The following is an 18,663-nucleotide window of genomic DNA, read 5'->3' as shown; positions in this document are numbered from 1 at the left end:
GATGATTATTTTAATATTATTTGCAATATTTCTCTTGTATTAATGCGTTGGACCCTTTATTAATGGTGCATTAAAATATTTTTTAAATAAACGAAACCTTCATGTCGTTCTTCAGTAACTTTCTGTCTCACTGTCATAAACACCGAAGGTCAGCCAGAGTTGGAGGATGCTGACTGCTAATTGAACAGGGTTTTTTTTAATGCAAAATAGGAAGTACATATAAATAACTTGCATAGCAGAGACAACAGGAAGTCACTTGTGTCCTATTTCCTCTACGTGTAGGTTGAAATCAACTCTGATGATGCACCTGCAACTTCGACATTTCCCGTTAGGGGAAATGAAACGATAGAGGAAACGTTGAAATCTGACCTAGACTAGATTTCTTAAGTCATGAAGCGATGACGAAGGAAAAAAAAGGGGCTGGTGAAGCTCACAGAGCAGAGGAAGAGGAAGGAGAAGTCAATGACCTGAGATGGAAAATCTCTGACACACATCTACAGTTCAACCATTTCTATGTTCAAGTTCAAGTTTATTTGTCATTTGTGCAGAATAAAATGTCATCTGTGTATTGAAAAGCTTGAGATGAGGCTCAGGAAAACACTGCAGGCAAAGTAATTATTACACAATAACGGTGAGATAAATGTTGTGAGACGATGTGTCACCATCAGGTAATTTTGAGGTGAACTGGTTACTAGAAAATAAGTGAAATTTTGGATGTGGAAGTTCATTTGTTGTATGAAGAAAAGCAATTTATGATTTCCCTCTGAGTCACATGCAGGCTGCCTGGAACTGGAAATGGCAGGATGTTTCTTGCTTGTGTGTGCGTGCCTGTATGCGAGTCAACACAACCACAGGGCTTTATCAGTTCAACTGCTGCAGAGGTTGCAGGCACCTATTGTTCCTTTCATTCTCTTGTCAAGAAACTTCCAAAGGACCGACGTAAGATACGAGAAGCACAAGGTTGTTTCTGGACTTCTTCCATGCGAGAGGGAGTCGACTTTTTCTTTATCAGAATATTTTATAATGATAATAATTTCATAATAGTTTATCTTATAAATATTTTGTTATCAACAAACATCTGTCAGTGTGTCCATTTACGTGCACACTGGTTAGTCCATGTTATCTTATCCTGGTTTTAAAGGTCAGGTTCACATTTTTCAACTCTGACTTAAAACTAGTCAGTTGACCAGAAGATAATGTGAAGCTTCAACTGTCCAAATTGTAAAAAAGTAATTCAATTAAAATGTATTTCTATTATGTATTATTAATCCCCCTTCTTATAGTAGCGATATTTATATAATAATAATAACTCAGTGGACACGAATTTTTGCTTTTTAATCCAACTGTTTATCATTTTTGACAAATTCAATATGAATAAAATGAAATGCACGATTAGAAAACCAAACTTTACCTTCTTTCTGACTGATATTAAGCTCTATTACAATTCTCTAGTCAAGCTGCAAAATTTTAAAAAAAGCAACAAACAATTTTTAAAACATATAAAATTATTTACTAATGCTTCTTGATTATTATTCTGAACCCTTTTTTGTATTTATTTCCCTACTCATTAAAATGTTTTCGTTTTTACTGAACGTTAAAAGCTTCTTGCACAATCCTTTTACCAAAAAAAAAAAAAAAAGTTTTTAATTTTACGATGTCTTAAACGTCTCAATTTGTCGTTGTTTCCAGTAAAGTTGAGGAAAAATCTAAACCAAATGTATTATAATGTGTTAGTCACCTGTTTGGCATATTTAAATAAAGTTGTAAAATTAAAAAAAAAAAAAAGTTGTGGGCTGTCCTCCAGTCTGCGTTTTATTCTCTGGTCCTTGCAGTGCTCCGTCAGTGTTACTGTTCTCCGTTGTTCAGTCATCGTCGTTTCTGCGCCTGCGCAAAAACTTCATTCGCAGTATGTCTGAAGATCGGCGGGGTCTCGTCTACCTGATTACGGGGGGCTGCGGCTTCCTCGGCAAGCACCTGCTTCGGGTTTTACTGGAGAATGAGGACAACCTGACGGAAATCCGACTATTTGACAAACACATAGACTCACGTTTGAGCGGACACGGCACAGGTAAGACAAAACAAAAAACAAAAAACAAAACAAACTGCAGCTTTGTGTGTGTTTTTGTGGAGGTGATGCTTATGTTTGATATTTAAAAACCAAACTGCATTTTAAAATCCGTTAATTTAACGTTATATCGCATGTTGGCGGCGTTAGATGCTTTTTGAAGATATGACTTGAACAGTTTCTAATGTCATATGATGCTTTCTTCATTTCGGCTTTACTATAAGCTTCCATGGAGCTCTTGCTTCACTGGTATTTCAGCCTTTGTGACTATTTCACAAACTTCCGCGGTGTATTTCATCTTGAAGAGGACCGCAAACATGTTATTTAGCCCCGAGGGGCAATTCCTGATGCAGGCATAGTAATAAAAAACATACAATAGGACATATAAAGACAATAAATAAGAGACAAACAGTGACTACGTGGCAGAGACAGAACAATACACAACAGTGACAAACAGCAGTAACCATGTAGCAGTCAAATGTCCAATAATAATAATAAATCTTAAGTCTTAAAGAGATTGGGGGGTATGAGGGGGCTCCACATATACCTACACCTACACCTACCTGTGGCTCCTCCTCACACCTATGGCAGACTATAGGTGTGGAGGTTAAGTTCGGGGGGGAAAGGTGGAGAAGGGAGCCGGGAGCAGCCTCATGCGTGAAGGTTGCCTACCTCTGGTTAATCACTGCTGCAGGGCAGTGCAGATGCCTGCCACATGGCAGCTATACAGAGGCCCTGTGTGGGACAAAGGGTGGGGTCCTGTGGACTGAGTTATTCGGAGGGAGACCAGAGCCCGGAGGGGGTGGCTTGTGGTTTTTGGAGCAGGTGTTCACTGCACCCTGGACGCGCTTCTTGTTTTGGATTGTGAGAGAGCTGAAACAGCAAATGAATGAGAGGATTATTGTGCTTTCTGTGAAGGAGATGTAAAATGTAGTGAAGATATTCCTGTTTACTCCAAAAGAGTTTAGCTTCCTCAAGAAATACTGACATACATGAATCATGGCTGCATGTTTGGTGAACATCTCCTCGGTCTTGGTGACATTCAGGAGCTGTCACACCTGTTGTGAATATTTTGAGTGATGGTCAGCACCTAAGTGGAAGGGAAAAAAAGTGCACACAAGCCTTTGATGTCTTAAAGCTGAAAACGTTTATTAAAGTACATGATCAAGGAGAACTGAAATGGTGAACATCAAAGTCTCGGATGCTGTCTCTCTCCGTTCTGCCTTTGAAGGTCTGAGTCTTTGTCTTTAACCCAAGCAGATCAGCCTACAATATGAAAAATTAGTCTAATTGGCTCACTAGTTTCTAAACAAGGAACTGGATTTTACCCGTGTCATTTCAGGACACGTTGCATGGAACTTCAGGTCACTGTCAGCACATTTTGATTTGAATGTCTGGCAATAGAATCTAAGCATCCCCTTATCTGTGTTATCTTAGAAAGCCTCCTCTGACCTTGGCGACCAAAGCAATATTCATTTACCATCTATCAGAGAGGTTTCTGGTTTCCCAAAACATCACAGACAGCTGGAATGTCAAGGAGAGGAGAGGATGCCTCCTTCCTGCCTAAGAATTACAGCGTGACCTCAAAGGTCCAGGCTTGACCCAATGTAACTCAATTTCTAACCTCCTAAAGATGGAAAATTCCAGAACAACACCTTTCCACAAACTCACTAAACATGGTCCCCTGATGTTGGGCAGTAAGCAGAGAAAGGAGCACAGTATCGTCTGCAAACGGATGACAGCTTCTGAGGTCATCTGTAATGGGTGTGGCGACACAGCCCCGGGGTGTTTATTTTATGAATCTTTTCTGGGTGTATGATGGTGTTGTAATGCCTGTGTCTTCTTCAGTGGTCACTTGCATGCTTACTTTAGGTATAAGTGGACTATTTCTCTTATAGTCTTGTATTAGACTATGTTAAACTTACTTACTGTGATACACCCCCACTCATAAATAGGCCTACTGTATGTTATTTTGGAGTTATGGATGTTGTGTAACAGTGTAGGCGGCGAACTTATTTGATCTTATCAAGCACTTGTCGACTATTTGAATGAGGCATGAGGAGTGAAAATGATAACTTATGAATAAAGAGATTCAGGTTATTCTTACTATTAATCATTCCTCCTGGCCAAAATCCACAGGCCTCCTTCTGTGCAAGAAAAAAAAAAGTATTTAAAAGTGTTTTTCTGAAGCGAACATGAAGTTTCAATCAAGTAGATTCAAGTAGTAGATTTTTCAGTGTTACAGTCTTTTTAGTGCCAAAGTCCCTCTTTTTGTAAGACTTCCACTGCAGCTCAACAGGGAAACACAAAGAGGGAATTTGATGCCAGAAAAAAAGACAGTAAAAGTGTTAGATCTCCACTTGATATGACTAACTCACACTGCTGAAGCTTCATATAAGCTTCGGATACACTTTTAAATGTATTTTTGCACTAAATGTGGATTACACTTACACTGAAAGCACATTTGAAGGGGATATTTTAGTAACCAGTATAAACAGGAGAGATGGTTACAGCAGGAAAAATATGCTTCAATGTTTATTTGGGCTCCTGATTGTTGTTTTAAGACCGACATGGAAAATTGCAAACCTGTCATTTAAGTACAGCTGGACTCTTTATCCCTACATAGGAAAAAAAAAAAAAAAAGGATTCCAGGATAACCAACTCCCAGCTATGTTTCCTGTGTCCGGATAAAGATGTTCACTTCAGTGAATCTTCCGTCATGATGTGACCTTGTTCATTCATTATGTGTCAGTGTTTAAGGTCACTGTAACAGTCTGTGGATTACGTAAGTCACACGTAAACGGGATGTAGGTGTGTTATGCTTTCCATGGAAGTCCACACACCTTTAATCTCTGTCATGTGTCATCATTATTTCCTGCCAGCGAAAAACGGCACTAAAAAAAACTCATCAAAAGTCAAACTGTCTTAGTGAGAAGCCACAAGCAATTCACATAAAAGTAAATCATAATCTACAACAGTACCCTTTTCCCTTCAAAAGAATCGGGAATGCGCTCAACCACAAATTACGCCTTTATCCCACAGAGGAAAATGCTTTGTTTAAGCTCTCATTGAGGGACCAGTGAGCCGTAACTGGAGAGCTCAGTCTCAATAACACCCACTGTAGGCCTCACAGTGCAAGCAAACATGAGATGTGTGTGTGTGTGTGTGTGTGTGTGTTTCCACTAATTAGAGGCCAGTGGCAGCATCTGTAATTAAACCGCTCACAGTTTGTAGTTAGTGGGGTTACATATGGGAATGCAGACTTCAGAAGGAGTGTTTGTTGTATTGCGACAGAATCTCTGACTCAACATTCAAAAGTCCAGTTCTGCAGGACTCCGCCTGTCCTCGTTATCTGCCAAGGTAATGTCAAGGTAAAGCAGAGTACGAGACCTTGATATATGATGACGATGCTAAAAGTTGTTGCCACGATGAAACACATTAATGGAAGCACACATAGACTTTGCCTGGCGTGAGGAAGAGTTGGGCATATCTACCATAAATACTGTGAGATGGTTGAAACATTGCAAACCCAATGTCGGTGGTGGAAAGTACATTTACTCATTTAAGTACTGCACTTAAGGACAGTTTTGAGGTACTTGAGTATTTTCTGCTACTTTATACTTCCACTCCACTGCATTTCAGAGGGAAATATTGTACTTTCTACTCCACTACATTTATCTGACAGCTTAAGTTACTTTTCAGGTGAAGATTTGACACAATGGATAATATAACAAGCTTTTAAAATACAACACATTGTTAAAGATGAAACCAGTGGTTTCCAACCCTTTTTTGGCTTTTGACGTCTTATAAAAAGCAGTGTGTAGTCAGGGTCACATTTCAGATGTTTATGAGTTGTTAACAGCTCCACCAAACAGTGGTTTTTTCCCTCTAAATTTCTCACATGCTTTCATTTCAGTAGACGTTCAAATGATCCAATATTTCACCAGAAATCAAAGATTAGAGAAAAAGTCCAAAAACTGAAAACAGATTTGTATATCAGAAGTTTGTTTTTTCTTCTTTCCTCTCACGTTAATCATCTCATGACCCCTCAGATTTATCTGCTGACCCTTTGGAGGGGCTCCACCCCTAGGTTGGGAGCCACTGGACTAAACTAGCTAACTGTATAAAGTAGTTGAAACTAGCTCCACCTCCAGCAGCTACAACAGTAACATGCTGCTCTAACACTGATGCTTTACTATTAATAATCTAATGATGTCATATATAATAATATATCAGTCAGAGGGACCAAACCACTACTTTTACTGCAATACTTTAACTGCATCAAGCTGATAATACTTATGTACTTTTACGTAAGAAAATTTTTCATGCAGGACTTTTACTTGTAATGGATTATTTTTTACAAGGCTTTGACTTAAGTAAAGGATCTGAATACTTCTTCCACCGCTGCCCAATGCACAATAAACAGTATTTGTATATGTTATCATTCTGGACTCGCTCTGGACTTCGTCCTCTCTTTTATCTTTTTCCTTTTATACAGTTGTTATTTTACTTAAATTGGGGCTCAAAGACATCAAATTTTATTTCAGTGTTGACACCTGCTGTGTTGCTGTGACAGTAAAGCTCTTGAAATGTATCATCCCACAGACATTTTGCAATATAATTTCTACCAAGGGAGCTGTATGACATTTGATTTACAAGATGTTTGCATAAATGTGTTTAGTACTTGAACCTATTTGGTATTTAACTAAATAAACCAAAAACACATGTGCATGTCTGGGTGTTTTATCTCTAAACTGTTGCTCTGTAACATTCCCAGAAGAGGTGCTGCACCACAAATAGTCGTAAAGATGAGTTGACACAGACTTGTCTCAGACTTGACACAGATAATTGGCAGTGTTATTGTCAGATAAAGTCAAATGGAGGTTTTGAACTTAGTTTCTCACATTCTTGGATTCCTTTATAGAGTTCTTAGGAATATAACCCTTATCTGAGTACTACATGGTTTTGACTTTGTGTTTTCTTGCCTCTTTCTCAGAGTTGAAAAAGGTGGTGGTCATCCAGGGAGACATCACAGACTACAGCAGCGTGTCGGAGGCCTGTAGCGGGGCAGATGTCGTCATCCATACAGCCAGCTTGGTGGACGTTTGGCACAAAGTGCCGGAGGCCCTCATCTACTCTGTCAACGTCACAGGTGAGGCATGAAGGAAGCTGTGATCGCTCCCTCGATGATAAAAGGGAAAAGGGATGAGGAGGAAACAAGCGAAGTGTGATTCTGCTGGAAAACCGCCCAAAACTGGGGGGAAACCAACCAACACCTCATGCTCTGATGATTTTCAATAGCAAGTCTACACACATGATCTCAAAAATGGTGGCCACGATGAAGTTAGACTGAAAAATTCATGTTTTTTTGGGGTTTTTTTGCTGAAAAATTGATTTCTGGTGTTTCGTCTTGATACTCAAACCTGGATCAAGGGCCAGTTTTCATCACATATTTCATTATTTGGAAGCATTTTTATGAATTAATGTTTCATTTGAAGGTCTAATGTATCGCAGTTTCTCCTTCAATTTGAAAATATCTGGTCCTGCTTTTAACCGCCTAATCGTATTTGTGTGGGTTTGTCACATGATTGTATAATTGCCGTTTCAGAGGCTTTCTCCCACCCTGACAAGAATCCAGCTTTCACGGATGCACCACATGTTTCCATTTTGATTTGAACAAAATCAAGTACAAGCTAATTTCATGTAATTCAGAGGCAGTTCCCCCACAAAATATCTGGATTGCCTTTATCTATGAGGTCAGACTTTCGTTATCAACCCATTACACAGTCCCTCCCTTTTCGAGGAATATAATTACGCCGCTGTTAACTGTAACTGTAATTTTGGCTAAATATAGTCAACCTTATTAAAGGTTATGTCATGTTGAAACCTGTGAGATGCTGTCAGACTGAAGTGGCACTTTTAAGTAGGTGACTGAGTCGAGAGTATTTGTTGGTGTGTTTGTGTGGTTGTCACAGTCAGTTTGTGTTATTTGGTACAAGCTGGTGTTTACTACCATCAAAATCATCAAAATCCGGCTAATAGAGAAGTCAACCACTGGCCTATTTTAGCAGTATCACATGACCTAGAGCCCTAAATAACAACAACAACAACACAAAGTACAGCCTCAAAAAGGAACAGAGTTAAATTAGCAGATGAAAATTATAAGGTTCACAAATGTAGTGTTTATACAAGTTTGCTGTTGACTAACGGTTATTTATCTATTAATCTGAGCTGTTTGGTCCATAAAATGCCAGAAAACTGAGGAGTAACAGTAACAGGAGAAAATAGGGCATAATGGGGGAGTATTTTTAGCTGATTCATTACCAGCAGAGGGTCAGTTTCAGTGTCACTGCCTCAAAATAAACTGTCAGTATGCATTTGTGGTGATATAGGAACAGTGCTGCAGACAGAATGGCTCACATAGATGTGTTTTTAATAGCGTTTGGATAACACTTGTGCTCTTTTGACACAGAGGAATAAGATGTATCAGGCTCATGGGATGTGTTGACAATAAGAAAAACAATATCACCAGACTCAAACTTTAAAACATGTGGACAGGAAAGACTGACGCTTATTTGTCTGAATTCCTGAAATATCTCTAGTCATGAGCTGCACAGGACTTTGGAAAAACTGTAATGAGGTTTTATGGGAAACAACATGTCAAGTGCTTTTGATGAAATTAAAAGTGGTGTTTTATTGGTGCGAGTTTAATCAAATCTAGACCCTGGACTGAGGAACGCTGTTCACATTAATATAATTAGTGACGAAAGCAGTCTACATATTCGGTGTCTGTCTTGAGTTTAAGTTCATGTGTAATGGTTAGTCTGCAGTGATTCAGCAAACAGACAAAAGACTTTTGTGAGCTGTAAGCTGAGAACAAGCTGTGACCTTTTTCAAATAGTTTTACCCGAAACAAGGGTAGGTCAGACATCATTAGGGTTGCTCGGATTGAATGAATAGCTTGCTCACATCCGTCTGAACGTAATGCATTGTTTGAATCACCAGAAATCCTCTCCGCTGAGTAAAACTCTCATTGTTCACATAGTGAATTACTTTCATGGTTCTTTTTGTTTCTTATGGTCAACTAATCTCAGGTGCAGAACCAAACCACCACCTCTGTGCCGTAGACCTCCGTTGTTGTCCAAAAACTATTTAAAACACATGAATGAGTCACCACAATGCACTGGCTGACATGTTCCTTAACCCTGAAGAATTTGGGCACGTTACTTCATTTGGAAACGGCTCCAAAGAATAATAACAGCGATTGTGTTTCCAGGCTCAGGAGAGTAGTTCTGTGTAAGGCAGACACCACTGAGCATGTGCAGGAACGCGGTTCTGTTTAGAGAGCTGTGCTAGCTTGTTTTGCTACATATCACAACCTCTTGACTTTGTACCACATTGTTAATTTAACAAAGGACTTCAGTACACAGAACTGCTCTCCTGAGACTGAAAATGTGTCTGGAGCCAAAAACTGACATGACCAAACTCGTTGTGGTGAAGGAACATGTCACTCAGTGCAGTGCGGTGATTCATTCATGTGTTTTTAATACTTTTTTGAACAACAACAACAGAGGTCTACAGCACAGAGGAATAAGATGTATCAGGCTTTGGATACGCACACAGTACTTGTTAAGTAGAGCAGTTCCTTGTGTTTTGGCTCTGCATCTGAGATTTGTTGACACTAAGAAAAATATATCATCAGTCATATCCTTTTTTAAGGTTTGTCCGCCCATGTAAAGCCATTAGAAAGTCAAGGAATGATTCTGACCTCTGTTTCACTTAAGAGAAGAGGGTGGTTCAGTATAGCTTCCTCCAGCTGAGAAATGTGAGAATCAGATATGGTTTTCCCCCTCGTGCTGCTTATTTTCCCCTTGATAAAGATTTTCCTTATCACTTCATGTTTCTGATTACCATTGACTCCCTCTTCTTCAGTATCAGAGACACAAACTAACACTCTAAAAGTTGCATGAACTGCATATCATACTGCACAAAGGAAATGATTTCCAGATAGTTAAAATTTATTTTAATGATTATTATGTCCTGTTTTTTCTGGCCCTCAGTTCAAGTATGTACCAGAAACCATACCAGTGTTATGCCTCACATCCACAAACACAACACTCAAGAAGACAAAAGACGGCTGACTTATTCAATCATAAGAGCCTTCAGGGCACTGAAGTGCACTTGAAAGACTGGTTTTATCTTGCCAAACTCTATTTTTAAAAGCACTTCCATGAGGCCTTTTATGGTTATAATCCTTTATCAGTTAATTGTATTTAATGGTTTTTCTGTAAAGCCCCTGTGAGAACATATCTTTTTTGACTACTACTATATACTTTGATTTTATTTATTCACTATTAGTCGCGGTCTATTACTTTTGGATCTTGGGAATAGATTCTGGTTTTCTTTTGGCAGCTCTCAAAACAAATCCAGGTTATTCAAATGTTCAGTTTTATTGATTTATCTTCCTATTAACTCAAAAGTTATAAGTTATATATACAGTTTAAATCAGACAAAACATACAATAATGCATTCTCTAGCAGTATTACGCTGCATTATGCGCAATAATCGTATTGTTTTGCATTTGTATTATCAGGTGTTTTTATGCAGGTTTTCTGTGCAGACGTGGATGTCCGTTTGTTGCTTTCAGAACTAGTATCGGCATCCGTTTTGACACGGCTACTGCATGGATGAGATACCCCAGACATTGCTGATCCCAGATAACATGTTAAAGATTAAATTACTTCTCGGAACAGATTCCAGCACGCTCCTTTTAATCCTCTGCCAAACTTGACCAGTCGTAATGATGTATCCTGTGAACTCTGTTTCCCTAACTTCCCCTCTCTCTTTGACCAAATTACTTAAACTTCTGCCTACCTAACGAGGTCTTTTGTAAAAGTATGACATACAATTATTAGGAGTCATCTTTCTCTACTGAATGACCACATTTCTTTCCACCACGTGCCGCTTCTTCAGTAATAGAGACCAGATTTATGGGCGCAAAGCAAAACTTACTTTCTTCCTTGTATCTGCTAAACAGGGGCACACATGGTTCGCATTCCTTTTTAAATTAATTTCCTGTTGTTCTTCCTCCTGCGCTTACAATTTCAAGACCTTTTTCGTGGTATGATATTTCCGAGTGGCTCAGGAGTGTCGTCCGCCAATCGGGAAGGTCGGAAGGTTCAATTCCTGGCTCCTACAGTCTGAGTGTCGAAGTGTCCTCGGGCAAGATACTGAACCCCAAATTGCTCCAATGTGTGTGAATGTTTGTGAATGGTTAGTTCCCTCGGATGGGCAGGTTTACCCATTAAGCATATGAATGTGTTTAGTCTTTTGTGTTTAGTTTTATTCATTTAGTTTCAGAAGTGCATTTAAAACTTTGGCTCTGTGAAACCTAAAGAGGTCTTGATGCAATCAGACTATATCAAAGATCCCAGCCGCCTTCATAACTTCAATGATTCTGTTTTCTATCTTGTCAGGAACAGAGAATGTGATCAACGCCTGTGTGGAGAACAGCATCCAGCATCTGATCTACACCAGCAGTATGGAAGTGATCGGACCCAACATCAAGGGAGACCATTTTATCAGGTGAAGCTCGAAAAAACATGCTAGTTTCTGAACCTTTTTTTAAATTATTTTTTTAAATTCAGCACACCAAGTGACCCCATGTGCAATCCAAGTGTTTTCCTCCCTGATTCCACATGGATGCACTTTCAAATTTTAAATATCCACTAGCTCTTTCATTTGTATTTCTCTGGTCTCCATCTTGTATCCGTTCTTTTTTTTTCATCTCTGGAATTCACCATCACGAAAAACACAAGGTCTGTACAAAACAGATATTATCACTTGTATGTAAAAGTACATAACACACAGTGCACGAGTCGTTCAGAGGAGCTCTTTATCTTTCCCGTGTCGTCATATTTTCTCTCTGAATAACATACCAGACAGACTCATGCAAAACATTACAGACAGGTTATGTAATGTTGCTCCTGCCGTACACGTATCACCATGTCTGGAAATCTCAGACATAACCACCACTTACCAGTTGTAATTATGTAAAAACAGTCCTGCTTCTCAGTTTCATTGACTAAAAGACAAGTTGATTATGACTAATCCTCCTTGTGTAACACTTGCAACTAGTTTCCCCTACAAGGACCTGTGGCACCAGCCCATAGTTGTTGACATTTAGAAAAATGGTGTTTCTAGATATTGACTGTCTCTGGGGACGTCTGCGGTAGTTGAGCAGGGAGTGACTCCTGTTCTTTCTGGAATAATAGAAGAATGTTTCGAGGAAAAGATCTCACAAGGGGAAAAAAAACAAAAGCAAAACAGAAACATTCATGCAACAGTAGAAACTGAGATGACAAACAAAGTTCACGCCTGCCGAGGTGAGTCACGACCACATGGTTATGGCTCAGTTACGTTGTCACCAAGCCCTTTTGTTTATTTACGCTAGTAATAGGGAGCGATGTGACATAAGCACTCTTCATGCGTCGGTTAGAGGAACCAGCTCTTGTATTCCGACCGACAGCCAGTTTTTTCTCAATGTTTTAACTTTACGGCAGCAACTAACTGATTATTTTCATTATCGGTTAATCTGTTGATAGTTTGTTTGTTTGGTCCATAAAACAACAGAAAATGGTGAAAAATGTCATTCACTGTTTCCCAAAAAGTTTTCCAAAGCCCATAATGATGTCATCAAATGTCAAGGATGTTTAGTCTACTATCACAGTCAAGACTGAATAAAACAGAGATTCACATTGGAGAAGCTGAAATAAGAGAAATTTGGACATTTATTTCTTAAAAAAAAAAAAAAAAGCTCAAATCAACCAATTAATTAATCACTGCAGCTCTAGTTTTAGTTAATTTTCTATAACTTTATGTTTACATTAACTAAATTTAAAAAGCATGCTGCAAACTTTTAGATGTTTGCCTGAGCCAGGAAAGGTTATGTTATGTAGTTTTTACTAGTTAGCAGTATATTTCAAAAACTTGGTAACTGATTTAAATAATAAATAAATGTGCAGATCCAGTAGTCTTCTAAAGGGTATCTTAGCATTGCAAGATAGCCTTTATTTAGTGCACTATTCTCTCATAATCTAGCACATCATATAATTGTTGTTCACTATATCTATATGGTGCACATCTGGATACAAATACAGTCTTAAAAAAATGTTTATTTTTTATATTATAGTTATCCTTTTGGTCTTTTTCATGTCCTCGGTGGATTACGCGCTCTGTGGGGGCTTTCCACTTCAATGCAGCCATTGACAGCCATTGTTTTCCAGATATTTTACCATAGTATGAAAATGGGTAATCCATCACAGTGAACATTTATTTGTTACACATAGCTACATTAATACTGTGTGGTAATGCTTTGTGCAGATAGTCTGTTCTGTGTTATCTACCATGCAACAATCATGGTCTTTTAAAGCAAGTTGGACGTCTCTGAAAGTTTATTTTTCACACTGTACAGAAAACAAAGGCTGTTCAGAAAGATGTTAAAACAAAAGATAGCATTTGAAAGACGGTGAGCAGTACAGTAAATGGGTTAATACAAAAAACAGCTGTGTAATCCTTTAGACAGGAGAGAATGTGAGTTGAATGCCAAAAGGCAAGCAGGAGATTTTAAAAACAAAAAACCAAAAAAAAAAAATCTTTGTTGAGCCAGCGACTATCCGCCATGACCAACAACATAATTCCAGATGGTGCGTGTGTGTGCTTGTTTGCCAGTTTCTGAGTTTGTGTTTGCGTATTTGCATTTCTATTCACACATTTTATAGCTACAGCTGCACCTCAAAAGAATATTTGGCATTTTCTCTCTCTCTCTCTCTCTCCGTTAACATCAGTACAGGATCAGTTCACACTCTCTTTCGCTGCTGCTCTAGTTGGAATTTGAAATAGCAACCAACGGAGAGATGAAAGCTGCAGAAAATATGCAGAGAGACACCACCTTGAAATGTGATTTTTTTTTTTCATTTCTTTTTTTAAACCGTGTCCAGCTCTCTCCCTCGCTGTCTGTGCAAGTTGCCTCTCTGAGCTGCAGTTGTCCTCACAAAAACATTCCTTTCATACATGTACAGTGAGGTTAAGTAAATAGTACTTTATCCACAGTGCTGCTCTCTGACTGTTTGACTCTCTCTGTACAGGGGTAACGAAGATACACCTTACAACGTGTGCCACGCCATGGCTTATCCCAAGAGCAAGGCGAAGGCAGAGAAAATTGTGCTGGAAGCTAATGGAACCAAGGTACGAGAGGTTTTACGCTTTATATAAGCTCACATTGTCATACTTTTATATTTACAGTTTTGAGAGCAGTAATATTCTTGTAACCAAAACTAAACTGTTGCAGATGTTTAAAAGCACATTTTAACTGTGGAGTTAAAGAAATAGAGAAAAGAAAGAAGTTGTAATAAGAACCATTGATTGATAATGATGGGCAAATTTATCACACTTATCAATGCTGTCAGAGGACTGTCAGATTGTGCTCGTTGTATTAGCTTGTTGGCAATTGGGGTAACAAAATCTGAAAAATGCAAATGTTTGATTTGTATTTCTAGGTCAGATTCTGGGAATTTATTGTGAAACATCACCACAAAATACCAAATAATCTCTCCGGAGCTTCACTGCGGTGCCGCTCTGGCTGTCCAAACTCTACAGAGATCTTTCAGCTGTTTTGTGTGAGATGTTTTTTATTTTGTGGACCTCCTTCTCGATTCTTAACACCCATCTCCCGGTTCTGTCTCCTGTTCAGGTGAAGGATGGAAAGCGTCTGTACACGTGCTCTCTAAGGCCGACGGGGATCTACGGCGAGGGGCACGAGCTCATTAGGGATTTCTACAAGAACGGTGCAGAAAGGAGAGGCTTGATTATCGGGGGCGTCCCGGACAGCACTGAACATGGACGAGTCTATGCCGGTGAGTTTAAGGTTACTGGGTTTATGTGTCATGACAACAAATTTAAACATAGTGCCTTAAAGTGGCACATGATTCTGAGCCAACTTCTGTTTTATTTTTAAACCCTGAAAGCAAAGGTTGCGAAAGAGAACCTAATGAAAGGTTCACACGATGACTTGTGTTCACACGAGAGCGAAAAGCAGAAGCACAATTTTCATGCAAATAAACACTTCCTCTGTATTTCAGAGTAAGTTTTTGTTTGCATTTTCATAAATTTTGCAGTGCTGGGAATCCGGACTGTAATCAAAGAAACCTCTGACGCTCTCTTGAGCTCGTGCCAAATGAAAATGACGTTGAAATTTGCGAGCTCTCAAGTATTCGTCGCAACATTTCTTCACTCTTCGTTCATCTTCGTCAGGCAAAGATTCATGTGAACGAGAAACGATTTATATACACAAACAAACGATGACAGCTCCACATATTTGTTTTTGCCTGAGCTTGCAAATTTCAGTGTGGAGACATCATCTCCTCTTTCTTTGTTGCCGTTTGTTGGCTTGCACCTGTATCCAATTAAGGGTTGGATGCATACGCTATCTATAAAACAATCTTGACACTCTGATTTCTTGGTTGCGATAACAATACCCGTTAATTATACGTGAAAGATACGAGCCATCTGCCAGGTTTGCTGCCTCAACACGCTGTTGAGTTTTTGTCATTCTGTCACGTTATTGGCTGTTGCTCATGACCTTATTAGTAATTACCAATGTTGCAATTGAGTGTCAGTGGTGGCTATTTGGAGCAACTCTAATAATAAAAAATAAAAAAAACCCTAAAAAGCCCCTACAAGTCAGCTCCTTAAAAAAGATCTGCAGCTGATAAATCTTTACTTTTAGTGCAGTAGATGCTGTAGAGTCAAGGATGATGATGTCAGAGTAATGCGGTCAAAGGTAGGAAACAGCTGTGTAAATTTACTCAACGGTTGAACTTTATCACAATTTGTAAAAGTGTGCTGGCACTTGACTCATTCATTCCACGGCCACCATTAGATTTGTCTGACAGAACTTGTTCGTTTTGGAGAACTTAGTGTTATTTTATTTGGACTTTCCAGCAGCTCTCAGTGTACTTATATCTAATCTTTCATCTTATTTCTCTTCTCTCTCTCCTTTTTTTTAAAAAATTGTAAATATATATTTCATAATCTAATTGTCTTCTTTGTTGCCACCCACTGTGTTGCTGTGTATGTGACAATAAACACTCTTGAATCTTGAATGTGATGTCAAACAAATGTACAAGAAGATTAATACACAATTATTTACTTGGATGCATTTTACTGCTGACACTTTTGAAGTCATGGATGTTTATTTCCTGCAAGTATTTTCCCACTGTTTGTTCTACCGCAGTTAAGGGTTTGGGTGCTTTTTCCATAATTCACTCTTAATACTCACTGACTTTGTTTGTGTCGCTAGGCAACGTGGCATGGATGCACGTACTTGCAGCCCGTGCCCTGAGGGAACGCCCGCAAACAGTCGGAGGCGAGGCTTTCTTCTGCTACGATGATTCACCCTACAAGAGTTACGAGGATTTCAACATGCTGTTCCTCTCAACTTTTAACTTCAGAAGGGTGCGCATGCCCTTCACAGTGCTTTGGTTCCTCGCCATGGTTAACGACATACTCCGTTGGATACTAAGCCCCGTTTACAACTACACACCTTTGCTGAACAGTTACACCCTTGCCGTGGCCAGCACTTCATTCACGGTGCGCACGGAGAAAGCCCTGCGCCACTTCCAGTACCGTCCCCTGTATGACTGGGACCAGTGCCGAGAGCGCACGCAGAAATGGGTCGACACGTTTCCTCTGGAGAACTCCAAAGACTCCTAAAGTGAACTCAAGTGCTGCAACGCGCATCAGAAGCTGCTATCGTATGTAGTCACGCAGGAACCCCGAGTATAGACGTGTAAACGAAGCAACCTGCTGTTAGGTGACAAACATTTAATTCCAACTGTAATTCAGTGAGCTTCACGGAAATATAAGAACAGCATATACGTACATACAGAATGATATAAACTGTTGCTAATAAACATTTAATCATTCAATCACAGGTTGAAATTCTGACCTGTGTGCTGAAGTGCTTTTATAATATTCCAAGTGATATTTTAGCGTTGCAGCAGTCATTTCTGCCTGCAAACTATCAAAAAGGGTATCTCGTACCACTAACTGAAAAATTCTCATGAAACAAACAAAAAAAATGCAATATTTATCACTGAAATGTAGCTGTGTTTTAATTCTACTACTTAGTTTTTTTTGTAGTATTTAGGATACATTTTAAATTCAACAACAAAATTATATTTTTATGAACTTTTCAGAGCACAAATTCCAAAGACAAGTTCAAGTTCCTAAGACAAGATGATTTGTAAGATGGTTTGTAAAAAAAAAAAAGAAAAAGTGAAAGGATGTAAAAACAGCCGAGTAGCGAGAATATCAAAGATGGAAATGTAGTTTTGAAAAGATGCTTTTTTTTTTCCAAGTGGATTTAAAGAAGACTTTTTAAAAACATGACACTGATTTTCTCCGTTTAGGTGCTAATCACAGAGAGAGATTCGTGCAAATCCGTTACTACTGCATTTGTTATATTGTGTTTATGGCTGAAGTGTAAACACAATTAAATTATTTGTTAAGCTGATATTAACAGCTTTGTTAAATAATTTACGATTAATAATTGGATTCCACTGGATTCAGTAGTAGTAGTAGTTTTGTTTTTTTTTGTTTACCACCATTGATGGATTGTAGCTTTTTGTTTAGACTATGCCTTTAGCATTTAGATGTGAACTATTTCTACACCAGAGATTGTGTAACATCAGCATTTGCACCTTTTTATGTACTAAGACAAGTGTAAACACAATTTACAAGCATTAACTACATGTATATGGACTTTAGACTTGTATTATTAATATCATATTTTGTGTCTCCTAATTTAAATGATGTTTTTATAATGAGTGTTAAGATTGTCATGTATAGTTTTTAATTTTTAAATAAAGATTATTTAATATATTCTACTTGGTTTTTCTCATTGTCAGGGAGGGGCTCCTCTTCCCTTTCGTTTTGTCGTACATCATAATGAAACTGTCTACAGCCTGGAGACCTAAATAGCAACATCGATCAATCTCTGGGTTTGTTTAAATGTGCACATTCCCTTACCATTACAACAGTGTTACTGGGAGTATTCCTCTTTTGGATTACCATGGGGATGCAGAACTACCGCAATGCATAGCACCTAGTCCCTCAGTACTATTGTGGAAACTTGTCGTCAGACTCTATAACAACCAGCTGGATGGCATATTTGTATGAGTCATCCTAAGCAAATGGGAGTTCCCTCTCAGAATAAGTCATTGTTGTTGCCCTGGTGTTCCCCATTTTTGGTGTTTTTTTTTCCATGGTGATCTGCACAACATTTAAATGCCTTCTGTTATGAAAGTGAATGTTTATAAATGACTCACAATGCCCAAACCAAACAAAAACATATGGGGATGTGGGGCTTTTGTAATATTGATTCTGGTTTTGTCTGCTAATCTAGACCTAAAAGCAAAATACGGGTGCATCGGAGAGTTTTTGCAGACATAACATCAGTGGCTACTGCCTATGCTTGATACCAATGGTCTGATTGCCAATATGATATGAAACCTGTCTTGATATCTTTGTGGGAATCA

The 18,663-nt window shown here is 38.7% G+C and overlaps 1 protein-coding gene across 1 annotated transcript; it reads left to right on the top strand.

The window, feature by feature from the left end:
• Positions 1 to 1,839: 1,839 nt before the first annotated feature.
• Positions 1,840 to 18,007, top strand: hsd3b7 (hydroxy-delta-5-steroid dehydrogenase, 3 beta- and steroid delta-isomerase). The gene is made up of 6 exons (XM_067615869.1): positions 1,840 to 2,068; positions 7,062 to 7,217; positions 11,542 to 11,650; positions 14,212 to 14,311; positions 14,817 to 14,979; positions 16,425 to 18,007. The coding sequence occupies exons 1-6, from the start codon at positions 1,909 to 1,911 to the stop codon at positions 16,835 to 16,837; spliced, it is 1,101 nt and encodes a 366-aa protein (XP_067471970.1). The 5' UTR covers positions 1,840 to 1,908; the 3' UTR covers positions 16,838 to 18,007.
• Positions 18,008 to 18,663: the final 656 nt, after the last annotated feature.

Source organism: Thunnus thynnus, chromosome 17 (genome assembly GCF_963924715.1).
Source record: "Thunnus thynnus chromosome 17, fThuThy2.1, whole genome shotgun sequence".
Classification (NCBI taxonomy): Eukaryota; Metazoa; Chordata; class Actinopteri; order Scombriformes; family Scombridae; genus Thunnus; species Thunnus thynnus.
This window is presented reverse-complemented; position numbering and strand designations above follow the sequence as displayed.

Excerpts from the sequence above, each read along its gene's own strand:
- hsd3b7 (XM_067615869.1), top strand. The coding sequence starts at position 1,909 with ATGTCTGAAGATCGGCGGGGTCTCGTCTACCTGATTACGGGGGGCTGC. Across the intron at positions 2,069-7,061 it reads TTTGAGCGGACACGGCACAG|AGTTGAAAAAGGTGGTGGTC; the intron begins GTAAGACAAAAC and ends CCTCTTTCTCAG. Across the intron at positions 11,651-14,211 it reads AAGGGAGACCATTTTATCAG|GGGTAACGAAGATACACCTT; the intron begins GTGAAGCTCGAA and ends CTCTCTGTACAG.